At 38.3% G+C, this 15097-nt stretch overlaps 1 protein-coding gene across 5 annotated transcripts in view; it reads right to left on the bottom strand.

The window, feature by feature from the left end:
• The window catches only part of RAB3IP (RAB3A interacting protein), a 32872-nt gene extending 18337 nt beyond the window's left edge, over positions 1 to 14535 (bottom strand). Inside the window, exons 1-4 of one of the 5 annotated variants that reach the window (XM_059472033.1) lie at positions 13805 to 13847; positions 8251 to 8352; positions 6008 to 6280; positions 5545 to 5806 (exon numbers count right to left, since the gene is read on the bottom strand). In XM_059472033.1, the coding sequence (XP_059328016.1) occupies positions 5545 to 5806; positions 6008 to 6255 (510 nt within the window). In that variant the 5' untranslated portion in view covers positions 6256 to 6280; positions 8251 to 8352; positions 13805 to 13847. Of the gene's footprint in view, positions 1 to 5539; positions 5807 to 6007; positions 6281 to 8250; positions 8410 to 13804; positions 13848 to 14478 lie in introns of those variants that run through there. The other 4 variants (XM_059472032.1, XM_059472034.1, XM_059472031.1 and 1 more) reach the window with 4 other exon arrangements.
• Between the last annotated feature and the right edge of the window lie 562 nt (positions 14536 to 15097).

Below are 15097 nucleotides of genomic sequence, written 5' to 3'. Positions count from 1 at the left end.
TTAGGTCTTGCTCTCAATTAAGGCAGTAAAATTGGCAATACACTTTTATGTAAGGTGAAGGCTCCTGTTTGACTTCAGGTCTTAGACTGGACAAGAGTTTAGGGACTCTTCTGGAATCATTTAGTATCAAAGGCATTATTCTATCCTTCTTTTATTTGGTTTTAACTTTGGACATTTTGATTGATTTTTAGTCTAGTTTTTTTGTCATTTGGATTTTTTTGCTTCAATTTGCAACTATTTTCAGAGGTACCACTTAAATGATGGGGATTTTCCCAAACTTGGTATTTCTCAAATTCTATTCAAATCTTACTTGCTAGCTACTACTCTGCACACAGTGACCTCTTTCTCAAAAAAAAAACCCCAAAAGGCAGCAGGAAAATAGCTACAGATGAGGCATGAGAAGGAGAAATGAATACAAAAAACTAAACAAAAAAAAAAAAGGAAAAAGAAAGACACTAAAAAAAAAAGCGGGGGGCGGGGAAATTTAATTATTTTGTGTTGGTTTAAAGTATTTTCCATATAAAGTATGGTTCTTAATCAGGAAAAAGAAGATTCTGAAGCAAAATGCTTGAAGCTCAAAAAAGAGTTGAAACTTTTCCTATAAATGCAGAGGAAACATCAACATTTCTTTTGGCTTACTTCCCTGATTTATAAGAACAATGCCACATACCTCTTAAAAGCAGATTGTATCAATATTCAGGTAAAGGGTTGTCAAACTAACAATGCAAGTAAAACAACCCCAGGTTCACCTACCACTACTGATAGACTACTTACTTTAAACAGTTACATTTTGCCTGCAACTGGAAAGATCAGGAGAGATTAGACTAAAATTTAGGGAGATGAGTAAAGTTTCTCAACAAAAAGACAACATCAGGCAGTCTACTATGCATGGCTGCTTAGCTGGATTTATCAAACACTACACAACTTTCCATGACACAATTCAAGAGAAGCATAATGAAAGACATTTTTGTCAAGAAAATTTAGGTTCAGGGTTTTTAGGCAAGGCAGAAATGAAGAGTGCTCAAAGCAAAAAGCTTGGCAGTTATCAGAAACATTACTACTGCCTGTGACTTAAAGGCATTACTGGAGACTTCCCAGCCATACCCAATAAAGAAGCAGAAATGACAGCTGTGTGCTAGACTAACCATTCATGCTGCAGTCCTTTACACATTACTCTTCTGAAAAAGTAACTACATGAAGATGAGGAACTATTATAAAGCACACTACAAACACACTTACAGAAGGCAAGAAAAATTTAACTTCAAGAGAAAAAAACCTTACAGTTAAAAAAAGTCTCTATTAAAGGGTCATATTATTGTTTATTTCTCTTTGATCTTCTCAGATTATGGAGTGGGTATTTAAAAACAACTGTGAAATAAGAATTGCAAATTACTGCTTCAAAACAATTCACACTTTACATCCTAGGAAGAAAATCATCCTACATCTAACCCAGCAATTTAACCAAGTCAGAACTAGATGCATAATACCAAGGAAAGAACGTTTTCTATAGATATCACCTCAATTCTGAACTGTGGGATATTGCTGAACTCTGAAGTTGTCAAAGAAGTATTTATATTAAATGCACTCCTATTTGACTGGTCTTCACTCAGCACACAAGTTTAAAAAGCTACATAAAAATCAGTCCTTTGCAACCAGATTCACAAGGGAGTGATCTGATGTGACAGAAGATCCAGAATCTCCTTGCAAACTTAGCATAATTTCACAAGCTATTGAATTATCTTATGGTGTGGGTGAAGATGTTTCCATTTTGCTTTCATGTAGTCTTCTTTCTACTCGCCTGAGAAAATTTCACTGCTTACAATGCACTGCAATGGCACAAGAGGTGTGGAAACTTTCATCAAAGACAGCCAGAAACTGCAAGAACACCTTCAGAGAACCAAGACACCTTGAACCATCACAAGCCTGTGGCCTTACAATTCAACTGGAAATTGATTCTAGAAAAGATTGAAAGCATATGTTTCAGTACAGTTCTAACACACCCTCATTTTTATTGTTAACTTATAAGAAAACAGCAGAAATTTTAAAATACTGAATAGTACTGTATAGTACTACTGGAATTCCTGGGTAGTTATTGTGAAACTGTTTATTATTAATCCATGCAGATTTTAAAACATCATGTTTTACAGCAGATCTGAAGACATGAGATTTGTTGTAACACTCTGTTTGTTTCTGAGATTAAAAATGCATACAGAAATTGAAGCCTTTGAAAGAAAATTCTAAATTTATGAATCAGGCTCTCAAACTATGTTGAAATTTACAGTACATTCTGTACTATCACCGCTTTCACAAGAATTACTGTATTATGGGAAAACAAATCAATTTTACTCTACTAGGAAAATATAATTAATTCTCATTTTACTACAGAAAAATCAAACATGGTTTTACTTGTTACTAATTATACAGATCTTACTCTAAAAGATCATGGGAATCATGGAAACCAAGCACGTTGTTACTATCACCTCTGGCAGACTGCTCTTTCCTCATCAAAGAGGGCTAAAACATCTGTTTCTTTGACATGGAAATAGTTTTGGGTCAGATCACACAAAAACTCAAAAAAAAACATGACTATGAAATGCTAAAGCTCAGAAACTACAGGTAAGCTACCTAAAACACATGCAGTATGCTGGTTAATTCAGAGGAAAAGCAAAAGATATTCCCTTGCAAGGACTCCACTAAATTTGTGTTTCCAACAAGTACCAAGTACGAAATGTATACAGTGATGTATCAAAATACCATCCCTACTCTCTGGAGACTATCTGCATGTGCTTGACCTACAGTCAACAACCACAGTGACAGAGCTCAATGCAACATGGAAAATATATGAAAAATACAAATGCATAGAGACATGAGGACATAAGGTACCAGGCATTACAATCACTGAGTCTTTCAACACCTTCTCCATTCCCTGATGCTGCTTTGGAAGATTAGTGAAACAAGAAGGGTTCAGATGATCTAAAGCAAACATTCATCTTCACTTTTAGAACATAGCCAGAAATTACCACTTCAGTGAAAAAATAAGCAAAAAATTATCTAAATAGTCTGAGAGATTGAAAAAAATCTGTCATTTTAATTAAGAGAGCATTTGAAGGCAAACATAAAATCGTAAATGCCCCATTAGTACAGAATTCAGCACTGCTGTTTACCTCTGACCCAGCCTTCCCTCCCAATCTTATGACATGATCTGATGCTGCAACTAATCTAGATTGAAGTAGAAAGTGTATTTTCTCTCATCAAGACACAAACTTTTGAAAGACTTTTTTTAACAATCTTGCCAGCAACATCTTTCATTTTAAGAAGTCTATAGTCTTAAGAAATGCAAGGCACACACAAAGCAGGAAAAAAAATAATACTTATTCTATTACTATTACTGAATAATTTATTCAGGAACCATATTGAAATGTCTAACAAATACATGGCATACATGCATTATCTAATATAAAAAAAACTGACAGCACTTTAAGAAAGAAGTTGCACTCGAAGCAAAGGGAAAAAATTACTGGATCCCTAAACTTTAAAGTTTCATTTTCCTTTCTAGTTCCCTTTCTGATCACAACTGCAACAAATTCAAAACAATCTTTAATGTATAGTACAATAGCACACAGTTTGAGCAGGAAATTTGGAACAAATGAAAAATGCAAAATAGCAAATTTGCATTTACTTTGTTCACTCTCTGTAGCCTGTAAAGCTTCCAGGCTCAATAAGCTTCAAGTGCAAATTGTAATTCTCATTTTTCTCACTAGTAAACAGCTCAGAGAATTACAGAGAATTTAAAGCCATTACACAAAAGACAACCAGTTACACAAAGACACTACCTATTCATTACATCCCTAGAGGTCTTGAACTGAGCTCTCATCAACAGAAGTGAGTGTGCTTGGAAACAGAAGTTTAAAGATTGCATGACACATGAATATCACAGAGAGGATACAGCACTATGTGAACAGCCATGAGTTTTGGAGGAAAGATACCAGAGATGAGTTAGGGATGGGAAAAAGTAGTCCACATGCAGGAAGAGGAAGAAAGTGGGTATAATGGAAGGAAGAGGTTTATGGTTGTAGAGTCTGTACAGACCCCTGCCATGACTAAGAAATTCTGAAACAGTGCAAGTTTAGAAAGACAAGCAAAGCAAGTTACCTCTCCAGTATAACACTGGTAAGAATCACATGAAGAATTGAGAATTAGCAACAACTCTGACATCAACAGTCGCAAGTTAGTGCTGAATTGCTTCTGTTAAGACCACACAAAGAGCTTGAAAACATATAACATGCAGTTAATTATGTCCTAGCAGCCTTCATGCCACTTCCTTAAGAACAGCCTTAACAAATTTTGGAGTGAAATAGGAAACATTTCCATCTTTAAGAGACAAAGTGGTATACATTGGAATAAGATTTTTAGATCATTCCAAGCTATCAGCAGCAGATCCAAGTTGTGGTTCTCAAGTACATGAGCTGTAATTTCATACACTGTAAAGAAGAGCTTTTCTAGAGTTTGGATGTTAATTTGTTCTTATTTTGGAGGGTTCCAAGTTTAACTGCTAGGATTATATATTCACATGCAAGGTCCTCAAGTTTAGCTCAGGTAAATGTTTTCTTTCAGTGGCCAAAAGCTAAGCAAACACACACATTAGCAAAGGAAGCCACTACTCAGCAATACAACAGAAAAAGCAATGTCTGAATCCATAGTTAAGGTTCACTATGACAGTAATGATGACTGCATCCAACAAGATAAGGTAACAAACAGAGGGTAGCAAGTTCAAACACAAGATGAGCTTAAACCTAAACAAGAATGGAGTCACCTAGAGGAGGAGAAAGGGCACAGATACAAATAGCACAACATCTACTCAAAAATCTTAAGCACAGAGAAATGTTAAAATGATAAATAATGGTTTTGCATTTATATAGCACCATCCATCCAAACAAGACAAAGCGCTTTACAAATATTAATGAATTGAGACACAGTGTCTTCAAAGGTATCCATATTCAATTTGAAGTGTAGTGTAACAGTACTCTAAAGAACATCAGAGGCATTTTTACTGCTTCCTTCCTATGCAAGCATTCCCCTATGAAACACTTCTGTTTCTAAAGCATTTATGAATTCCATGACACATGCTACACTTTTAAACTCTAGAGGAAAGAAGACTCGAAAGGTATATAATCAGTGTCTATAAATACTTTTTCAGTAACAACAGAATGACAGAAAACTACTCCTATTCTCAAATGTCAGAATGAAGGAAAGCCTACATTTCAAAAAGAGGGTGTGTTTAACCAGATATTGCAGCAAAAGCTTCCATGGTTAAGTAGCAGCAGCAGCACTAGAAAAAAAAACATTATCAAAGAATAATTCTAAGACATCTGTACTGTCTTAGAAAAGTAGTTAGAAAATTTTACATAAAATAATTACATCATAATAAATCTAGAAGAAATGAGCAGACTTCAAATGCACCTTCTGGCCTATCTATCATTCTGCAATATTAGAACCACTTGTGAAGAGAAAAAAAGAGGGAGGAAACAAGACAACGAACCTTACCCTCTGAGCTTTTGCAAGTTCTTCTTTCAATCGCTCATAGCCCTTTTCTCTTACTTCCAGTACAGATGGGCTCCGTAAGTGAGATAAACTGTCTGTACTCAACCCAAAAATATCTTCATTTCCTTCAGCAACATCTGCTACTGTAGTACCCTGCAATAGCTCTCTCTCCACGTTATTGCTCTCCTTCCTGGCATTACTGTGATTGAATGACCCACTCTGAGGTCCAGAGGTAGAACAAAGTACTGTGTCGGTAACATTGATGCTGTAAAGAGAGCAATACAATTTTTATTTATATAATGCATTAAGAGTAAGTATTTTAGAAGTGGCAGTAGTGATGTTGAATATATAATTGTGGACACAATATTGCAATGTTGTAAATAACATTAAAACTATCTTTAACGATGCAAATAGCTTATATGCAACAGACATTGACAATTTAAATAAAAAGACACTTAGCATTTACCTGACACCTGATACCTCTCCACAATTCAGTTGTCTGGGAGATGAATAAACAGGTTGTGTAGGAAGGTCAGAAACATTCAATGCATTGGGTTGGATTGGTGTGGACACAACAGAAGGATGTGGTCGGTAGATTACACTGGGTGAGGTAGTTTGTTCCTGAGTCCCTGGCTCATTTACGCCAAGAAGATCTGGTGTAGTAGGTGAAGCGAGGTTCACTTCATGAAAGCCTTCCAAGGGGTCACTGGCCATAATAAAAGCCTCATTATATGAATCCCTAAATGAAATAATCACATTATCAGAAAACAAACAGGAAATACTTAAATATATCTGACAGCTATTTGAATCTTAAATACGTTCACTCAAATAGGTCCAGAATACTTTGTGATAGAATAGAAACTGTGAACTACTCCAGCAAAGTACAAACTTCAACCACCAAAAATGTTTTTTCCCATCCACTGTACTGCTGAGTCCAGAGGATCTAACAGCAGACTCTGTTATCCCATCTAAATGGGATGATGAAATCAAGAACATACTCTACATCATAAAACAATGTCATTCTTAATATAATCTAGAGCTGTTTCATATCAAAACAAATATATTTCATTCATGAAAGAGGGGCAGATCTGGGAATCAGTGAAGAAAAGAAAAAATTTTAAACCTAAAGCTTCCAATTTTCATCTCAATGAAGCAAATAATCTGGGACAGAAATCAGTGAACCTTTATATAAATTACAGTCCATAGTGGTTTTGGCTCAATTACACATCTGATCTTTGAACAGTTAACTGAAATGACAGACTTTGCTAATAAGATTTCTCATGAAGTATGATGGTATATATTTAATACATCCCATGATTAAGTGAACAGACAATTGTGAATAAGTATACCAAAAATATATTATAGGTTAAAAGTACTATGAATTGGCAATTCCACTGACAATATTTCAATTTATTTTTTAATTACTATGGTTTTCATAAAATCAACATAAAACACGTACAACACGTTTACAACACAATTTTTACAAGTCCTACTTCCCAGCAATTTCTGAGAGATTACAAAAATCTTAGCATAATTCAAAACTGTATGTTGGAAGGAGTATGAAGAAATTTGTGAAGGAATTACTTAGCACTGATTATTCACTGCAAAAAAACTCTACCTTTTCCATGGTACATAAATACAGAAGAGAGAAAGTGTTCAAAAAGTTACCTAATGTGCAAAAAAAATCTAAACAAAATAATACATATTTCACAGAGAAAGTTTCCTACACTTGAAAAGACAAGGCAGGAAGAAGATCTAGAAAGATGATGGTCATAACCGTGAAAAGAGGATGCCATCACCTTACATGTACATCCACTTCCTTAGCTACTTCACAACACACACAGGAAGACATCAAGAACAGAATCCCAAAATTACATATGAAGTAACATTTTAGTTAAATTAAGACTTTCTAATCACCTTAAACTCAAAGACCACTATTCAAAACTGTTTTGCATCTCAAGGATTGTGGTGTGTATACACCAGTGTGAAACACAGAGCTTTGCCACATCAGCAGGTACATGTGGGAGAAATTCATTCAGACAGCAAGAACATGTTAATTGCTCATAACAAAGGAAAGGTAAAAAAATAAAAGAAAAAATTCACCCCCCTCTAAGAAACTTAAGAGACAAAAAGGACCCTACATGAACAAAAAGGAATGGTTTTGTTTTGGGCTCCTTTTCTGCAGAAAACTTTATGCAGAAATTTCTTTTATTTTGAACTATCAAGAGCAGTTGCACAAATATGATTTACGCAGAAAAACACTTTGGGCTTTGAAGCTTTCCTATAACAGACATGAAAAGCTTATTTTTGAGTAACTTTGGCAAATATTGCTGTTTGTTTCCCCTACAGTTCTTAACTATTAGAAGCCTTATAATTACATGCTCTATATGATGATAAAGCCTGTTAAGAAGACAAATTAAAATGAAGAAACTGACACAGCTACGGGACATTTCTTCAAAGTTTAATTTCAGGAATGTTTTCAGCTCTACAATGCAATTATTACATAATTGCTTTACATTTAATAAACTAGAATACTTTATAGTTCATCACACCAGCTGAAAAATATCCAAGTCGCAGATCTTAAAGTCAGGGTCACATCTAGACAAACATCAGTAGATGTGACCCTGACTTTGAGATGTTCCCACCACTGTCCTCTTCTTTAACCAAGCCAGCCACACCCAGCACCACTATACTGGCAACAATACCAACCTGCCACTTAAAATTCTCAATTTTTTGGATTCCAGTCTTCACAAAAGACACAGGCTCTGAACATGGAGGGGCTGTATGGATGCCTTGTCTTTTCCACAGCACCTAGGAAAGTGCACCCAAATCCACAAAACAGAAGCAGAAATTGAGACCCACCTGAGACTAAAACAGGAACACACTTTTGCCACATACTCCCTGCTGTTGACTAGTTTCTATTTAAAGTTTGAAAGATGTTAGTCATTGCTAGTTATTCTTAAAACTCACAGTCTGCCTTGATATTCAGTAGAGATATCATGGAACTTCATATCACCACTGGCTGAACTTTGCTATGCAAGGCTTTTTTCAAAAACCTTTTCTTTTAAAAAATACTACTTAGCCTTTTCAAAGAATAAAAAAGCCTCAAGAAAAGCTTATTTATTGTTTTTTTCATTTATTTTACTATTTCTGTACAAATATTAGGGCTGTCTGTTTGGAGCAAATACTTTTAAGTACACAGAATAAGCAACAGGTTAAAAGATGCATCATTCCATATACCTGTGATAACTGACACAAATTTGTCTGTATTCTGAAGCACAAAAGGACATGCTGGCTCACATAAAGAAAAAAACAATTGAAAGCCTACTTATTATCTTTCAAATATTCAAATGCACTTCTAACTGTCCCTCTGGACCACCACATCAATTTACCCTGGCAAAATAATAGGTTCAGGGCATGGATGGGAGCAATCTAGCCTACCTACATGGTCCCACTCCTCTGAGAAATGTCCCACCCAATTCTTTTCTACGGCTTTTCCACCTAACCTGCCTGTATCCTGCAGTATTTTTAACAGGAAAAAAAAAAAAAGAAAAAAAAAAAAAAGAGCCCAAACCAAAAAGATTAGGATATTTACAAGACTATCACTTAGCTTATACATTAAATATTGACCTCAGTCTAAACAGTAAATAAATCCATGCATAACTTCTCAGCTATCCAAAAACAAGCTCTTTCTGATACAGGAAGTACAGTTTTAAAAGTTATATAAGTTATTCCTGGAAGAGCTGAAAATAAAGTCCTTCAGCTATATTTTTCCCATAGCCTGTCAAATGGGCACTCATAAGCAAACCATCTGTGTAAAACACTTTCCAGTCACAACTTTTTTCTTTCCTAAGATTACTTCTCACTAGGCAGAAGCTGGGTACACCACCCAGACAAGAGAAAGGAGCCCAAATTAAGTATCTCAGTTTCAAGACTCACCAACACCATTATGAAGACATGTTACACATTCATGAAACCAAACGTAGATGTAAAAAGAATCATATTTTCATTTTAATTAACTTGGTTTGAGAGTCTTTGTTAACAGAGCAGCATTCTTTGAATGTGTTGTAAAACTAAAAGCTCTCTCTTGGGAAAGAACTTTGCAAAGCAGTGGTAACCAAAAGGAGAAGAATTAAAAATGTACATTAAATTTCAGTGTCATTAAAGATCAGAGGCTTCCTAGAGGCTTGCAGGAAGGATTCATATTATTGACTAAGGCAGCAGTGAACAGCTTTGCTGTGAAGGAACACGAAGCAAATGGTAAGCTGAGAGCTTCACTAGGAGCCAAGCTGACTGTGTGCAAAAAAACCACACACTGTTGACACAGCACTCCTTAGTAGTAATTCTGCTACTGTGAACAAAAGCTGATATTCTGACATTTCAGGGCAGGACACGTGTTAAATAAAATAATTAATTTTCTTAGTAATTCTTCTACTGCATTAATATAAGGTGAATGCTTGGAATCACATTAGTGCCTACCAAATATGATTTTTTTTTTCCTTAGGTGATACTATGCAATTAGCATCACATAAAAATGTCAAGCACTGTAATAAATTAGGATGAAACAACAAAATAATTCATTTCCTTATGCTTTCACCTGGAAATAATGCAAATTTGGAGGGAGCTGACAAATGTCACTCTTTATTACCTCTTCACTGCCACACCTGCACTGCTGACTAACCACAGCTTCATGAGGAAACTATGCTCAAATCTGTTACTTTGTCTAATAGTAACTAAAATGCACTACAAAGAAACCAGTTCAACAACAGTTGGTTTAACACTTCCTAAAGCTTCTAACGGAAATTGAGAAACACAAACATTTTTAACAGCAGTCAAATCAAAATACTTAAATTAATTTTTCTGTTATAACTCTAAGAGAGGTTTAACTACTTGTCTGAACCGAAGCACTCAGTAACTAAATACTAAAAAGGCCCCTGAAAGGCAGTAATTTATTAAGGTTTGTTTCCTTTTGAAAAAAAATTGTTGAAAATCATCTACCACAAACTCTGGAGCTTGTCTTTCACAGATTGCTTTTGAATACCAGACACTTGGAAGATAACAACTCTGAACAATCTCCTGATTGTTATAGTGCATTTAAAAGCAATGTCAACGCCAAACATTTCACACATCAGTAATCTCATTTTCAGCTTTAATAGTAAAAGAGTACAATCATAACAGAATGGCTACCTGCTCGAGTAGGAAGAAAAAAAAAACCCTAAAGGAAAAAGTTAACACCTCTAAACATTTACACCAAGAGCAAATTCTGGTTAGTATTCATCAAAAGAATGTGCCCATTAGCCAGTGCGGTTTAACCTCCACGCAGCACGCCTTTAATAGGTAACTGAGTCTCAGAGACTTCATTTATTAGACTCCAACACTTGATTCAGCTGATTTGAGAGGGGTCTGGAAAGCGGATTTTTCCTCAAAACAACTGCCATTAGCCCACCACTGGGCCTGCATTCTTCTCAGTCAGTTTAGGGGAAAAAATTTTGAAATATGTGGCATTACCAAGCCTGGAATGTAATGTATTTTAAACTCTAAAGAACTCAGTAGGGAATTAAAAACAGTGGATTAATGAACACCTTTTAAAGAAACAGTTAAGTACTGCTACTTCAAATCTATCAGATGCAAATAGGTGGTTTCAAATTTAAATTGCTGTAAGGCATCTACGGGCAATAATTTCAAGTTCAAAACTAATTCAATTACATCTATCCAGTATAAGATATTCCAGAGAGGTAGACACAGAAAAAAGTGTGGGACATTTTCTTCCTAAACTGTTTTGTATGCAAGCTTAGCCAGAGATTTCAAGTAAGTTTAAATACCATTATCAATGCCAGTTGATTGCATGAACACAACTCAAGATTTGGCACAGGAATTCCATTAAGGTTTGCAAAAAAATAATTCCCAGTCCTAAAATCTTGCAATTGTGATAGAAATTTCTTCTCCAGGAACCCAAAACAAAGCTTTTTTCTTTTATTTGGTTTTTTTGAGCCGGTAAGATATGAGAGAAAAGAAAGCACTGGACTATTCCAGTCTTTACATATTCTACTTTTATTTCATTTGCAAGTGACCCCACACTATGTATTTACCAACAAATGATAAAATAGGGCAGGACAGTAAATTGAAGTTAAGGTGTAAGTTCAGCAAGTTTACAGAATTTAACAGCTAGCAGAAACACACTTGGTTTAAGGTGAGAATATTTTTCTACTGCATTCCCTCTACTGTTGCCATAGAATACTATGATGTGGGTCTATTTTTACTCTCACTTTATGCATTGAAAACACTATTTTGCACTGTTTTAAAAGAAACACACTCTACTTGATAGCAGGATTTTATGAAGTTACAAGGATTTTTGTTGAGATGAACCGATGATTAAAAAAATCTCTTCCAAAAACTTTTCTTAGGTATATCTTCAACTAGAAAATTATAGGTACAGACGGCAAGTGTCTCTCTTACAGAAACCAGCAGCACACAAGATTCAATGACCTATATTTATGAAGTGCTTGTGAAACTTATAAATAAACATGGTTTAGAGGCTGGGAGATAGTACACCTCTTACTAGAGTGAAAAGCCAGTGCTTTGCAAAGGCAAAGAATACCACGAACTTTCATTGTAAACAAACATTCAAAGAATGCTGTTCTGTTAACAAAGAGTCTCAAACCAAGTTAATTAAAATGAAAATATCATTCTCTTTGCAGTTCCTGTTCGTTTTTAAAGCAGAACCTTGTTCTGCCTTATCTTGGAAACAATTTCACAAGCCCATCTCAGGTTTAAACCTGATCACAATGACTGTAGTGTCATTCTTGCCAAGACTTGGACCTAAAGATCCTCTCATTTTCAGTTAACACTGAAAATATTCAGTAAGTAAACTTGAACATCAGCAAAATTACCATGAATTTCCTGACATTGTACCTGCAAATGCATTTAAAGAAATATTTTCTTAATTTATTAAAAAATGTTTAGTGGATTAGTGCTAATAAAGTCTCTAATACAAGTCTTGAAGGTTACAGTAAGACAATATTTTACATGGCATACTTAAAAAGGTCTTAAAAATAAAAATCCAAAGTACACATCTCCTTTCTGAGAAAATCCATAAACCTAAGTGGAACAGTGAGTGACCATCTCATTTGGTATTTTACATGAATTTTTAAACCAAATCAATAACAGCTATGAAGAAAGCTGCAGTCTATAATCAAAATGCTTCTTGTGACTGTTCTGTTCTCCTATGGAAAAAAATTCTCCTTTTAAATATAGCATAACAAGATGGATATTCCAGTCACAGCTGTGAGGTGCACTCCCATTTGTTATTTATTAAAAGCATAATGAGAACAGTAAATTATTTATCCTTCTTTGCTCACTAGGTAACACTAACCAAGCACAACGGATGAAAGACTGCCAAGAGACAAATACAGAAGGCGAAACTTTAACCCTTCCAAAAACTCATTTAACAGATCTATAACAGAAACAACAATAAAAATATTAAAGCAACTAGATTTCAGGTTTTGCCCTACAGTGAGGAATACAAATATTTGAACAGATGGTAGCTGCCAATACATATTTCTAGTCTGAATAACCTTACATCTGCTTCAAAAGAGAAGCTGATAATTTCAGTTATAGCAAGTCTATGCAAGAGTAATTATTTTATCTATTTAGACAACTGTTTTTGAGGCTTCCTAAGAACATGCTTAAAAAGGAATGCAGCAAACAAAGCAACCAACACAAAACTTAGCATATTATCTGCAAACAAAACAGACCACACTTTCAAATCATGAAAACACTGTAGCTTTTTGTCAGCAAGACAAACTCTGACGGTATCATTAAAGCTTGGTCACTCTGTTCTCTTTACTTCCAAAGCCCTGCGACCCTCGGGGAATTACTGGAGCATCAGCACTCTGGCAGCACAAATTTCTGCACAGCTCATCGCTTGAAGTCAACTTGTACCAAAATTTACTTTCTGAGCCTTACTATCCAACACAACTACATTAGAAATGAAGGCACACTCAAACTGCTACCTAACTACTTCAGCTTACAAGACCAGTTATCGGCGACTTAAGTATGGCCCTCAATATCGCTTGACAAACCATAAAGAAAACAACAAAAGCTACAGGCGAGCGCAGCCCCCCTGTCCCACAGCGCAGAACGCCGCTCCGCTCCCTGCCCAGGCTGCTCTGGCGCCCTCGAGGGGGGCGAAATCTGCGAACCCCAAAAGGGGCCCTGCCCCGCTTCTCTCTCCGACCCTTTCGGCGCTCTCCCCGATCCGCACCTGCCGCCCCGCCGGCCGAGAGCTGTGGCGGCGGAGGCGAAGCGTTCAGCGTTCAGCACTAGCTCAGCTTCTCCCCGCATCCCTCCTGCGCTCGCCCCGGTCACCGCCGCCGGGCCGCCCTTCCCCTCGGGCCCCGCACAGGCGCGACCCGGGGAGCCCGGCAGCTGCTCCGACCCGCCGGCCCCGGGTACGCCACGGCTCTTTGTCCGCCGCCGCTGCCACCCCAGGAGTAGGTGCTCCCGGCACTTCCCGGGGTGATCCCTGAGAAGTACTTTTGCCCAGTTTTGCCTTCGACCGCGACTGGACTCGGGGACAAGCGCATCCCTGCCGCCGACTGCCCCTTCCGCGCCCACGCAAGCCCCGACGGATCCGGGGACGCCCTCCCGCCGCAGACGGGCACAGCGGCATAGCCCGGGCCGTCACCCGTCCCCACGTTCTTCCCACAGCCGCCACAGCCAGCCCGCGCCCGGGCACGGCGCCCCGGCTAGGGGCAGCGCTCCCGGCGGCGCCTGCTCCGCCCGCCTGGGCACAGGCTCCCGGAGACGCGTCGGCGGGCAGGTGCAGCAGCACCAGCGGGGAGCCACAGCCCGGGCAGCCACCCCACGCTCCCACTGGCGGAGCCGGAGCCGGGGCTGGGGTTGGGGCCGGGGCCACGCAGCCCCCGCCGCACGTACCTGCCGAGCCTCGAGAGAGGAGCGGCCGCCGCGTCCCCTCAGCCGACCTGCGGGGCCGGGCCGCGCATGCGCGGCGCGGCGCAGCGCCCGCAGCGGGGAGGGGGGGGCAGGTGTGCGCGGCCCCGCTGCCGCCCCCTAGCGGCGGGGGGGGGGGGGGGGGGTGACGGAACGGGGGGGAGCTCCGTGAGGGGAGCGGGGCGGGGCACAGGGAGCGAAGGGCCCGGGCCGCGGGGCCTCCGCTCCTCACCGCGCCCCAGAGTCAAACACTGGAACATCGCTGCTCCTCAGGGACAAGCGAGCACACGACTATCCGACTCTGAGAGTTCTGTTGCCGCGAAAAACACAAGGAAGTTAATAATTCTGTGTTTAATGGTATGCAGTAACAAAGGCACGGGATCGCACAATTGAAAATGAGAAAATGAAAAATATGCCAGGTGGTTATCCAGCAATTTTCATTCATGGGGCATGCTCTGCTCCAAATCAGTTTCCAAGCCTCTCTAATGTATTTATAATTTCATAATTAAAGACTGAACTGTACACATAAAATTTCTGAAATTAGGCCATGTATAGAGCTATAAAAGGCCTCACTTGCTAAGGAGAGGTGTTTTTCCAGCCCCAG

The sequence above is a fragment of the Ammospiza nelsoni genome, chromosome 5 (assembly GCF_027579445.1).
Source record: "Ammospiza nelsoni isolate bAmmNel1 chromosome 5, bAmmNel1.pri, whole genome shotgun sequence".
Lineage (NCBI taxonomy): Eukaryota > Metazoa > Chordata > Aves > Passeriformes > Passerellidae > Ammospiza > Ammospiza nelsoni.
Note: the sequence above shows the minus strand (reverse complement) of the source record. Positions and strands in the feature narration are given on the sequence as shown.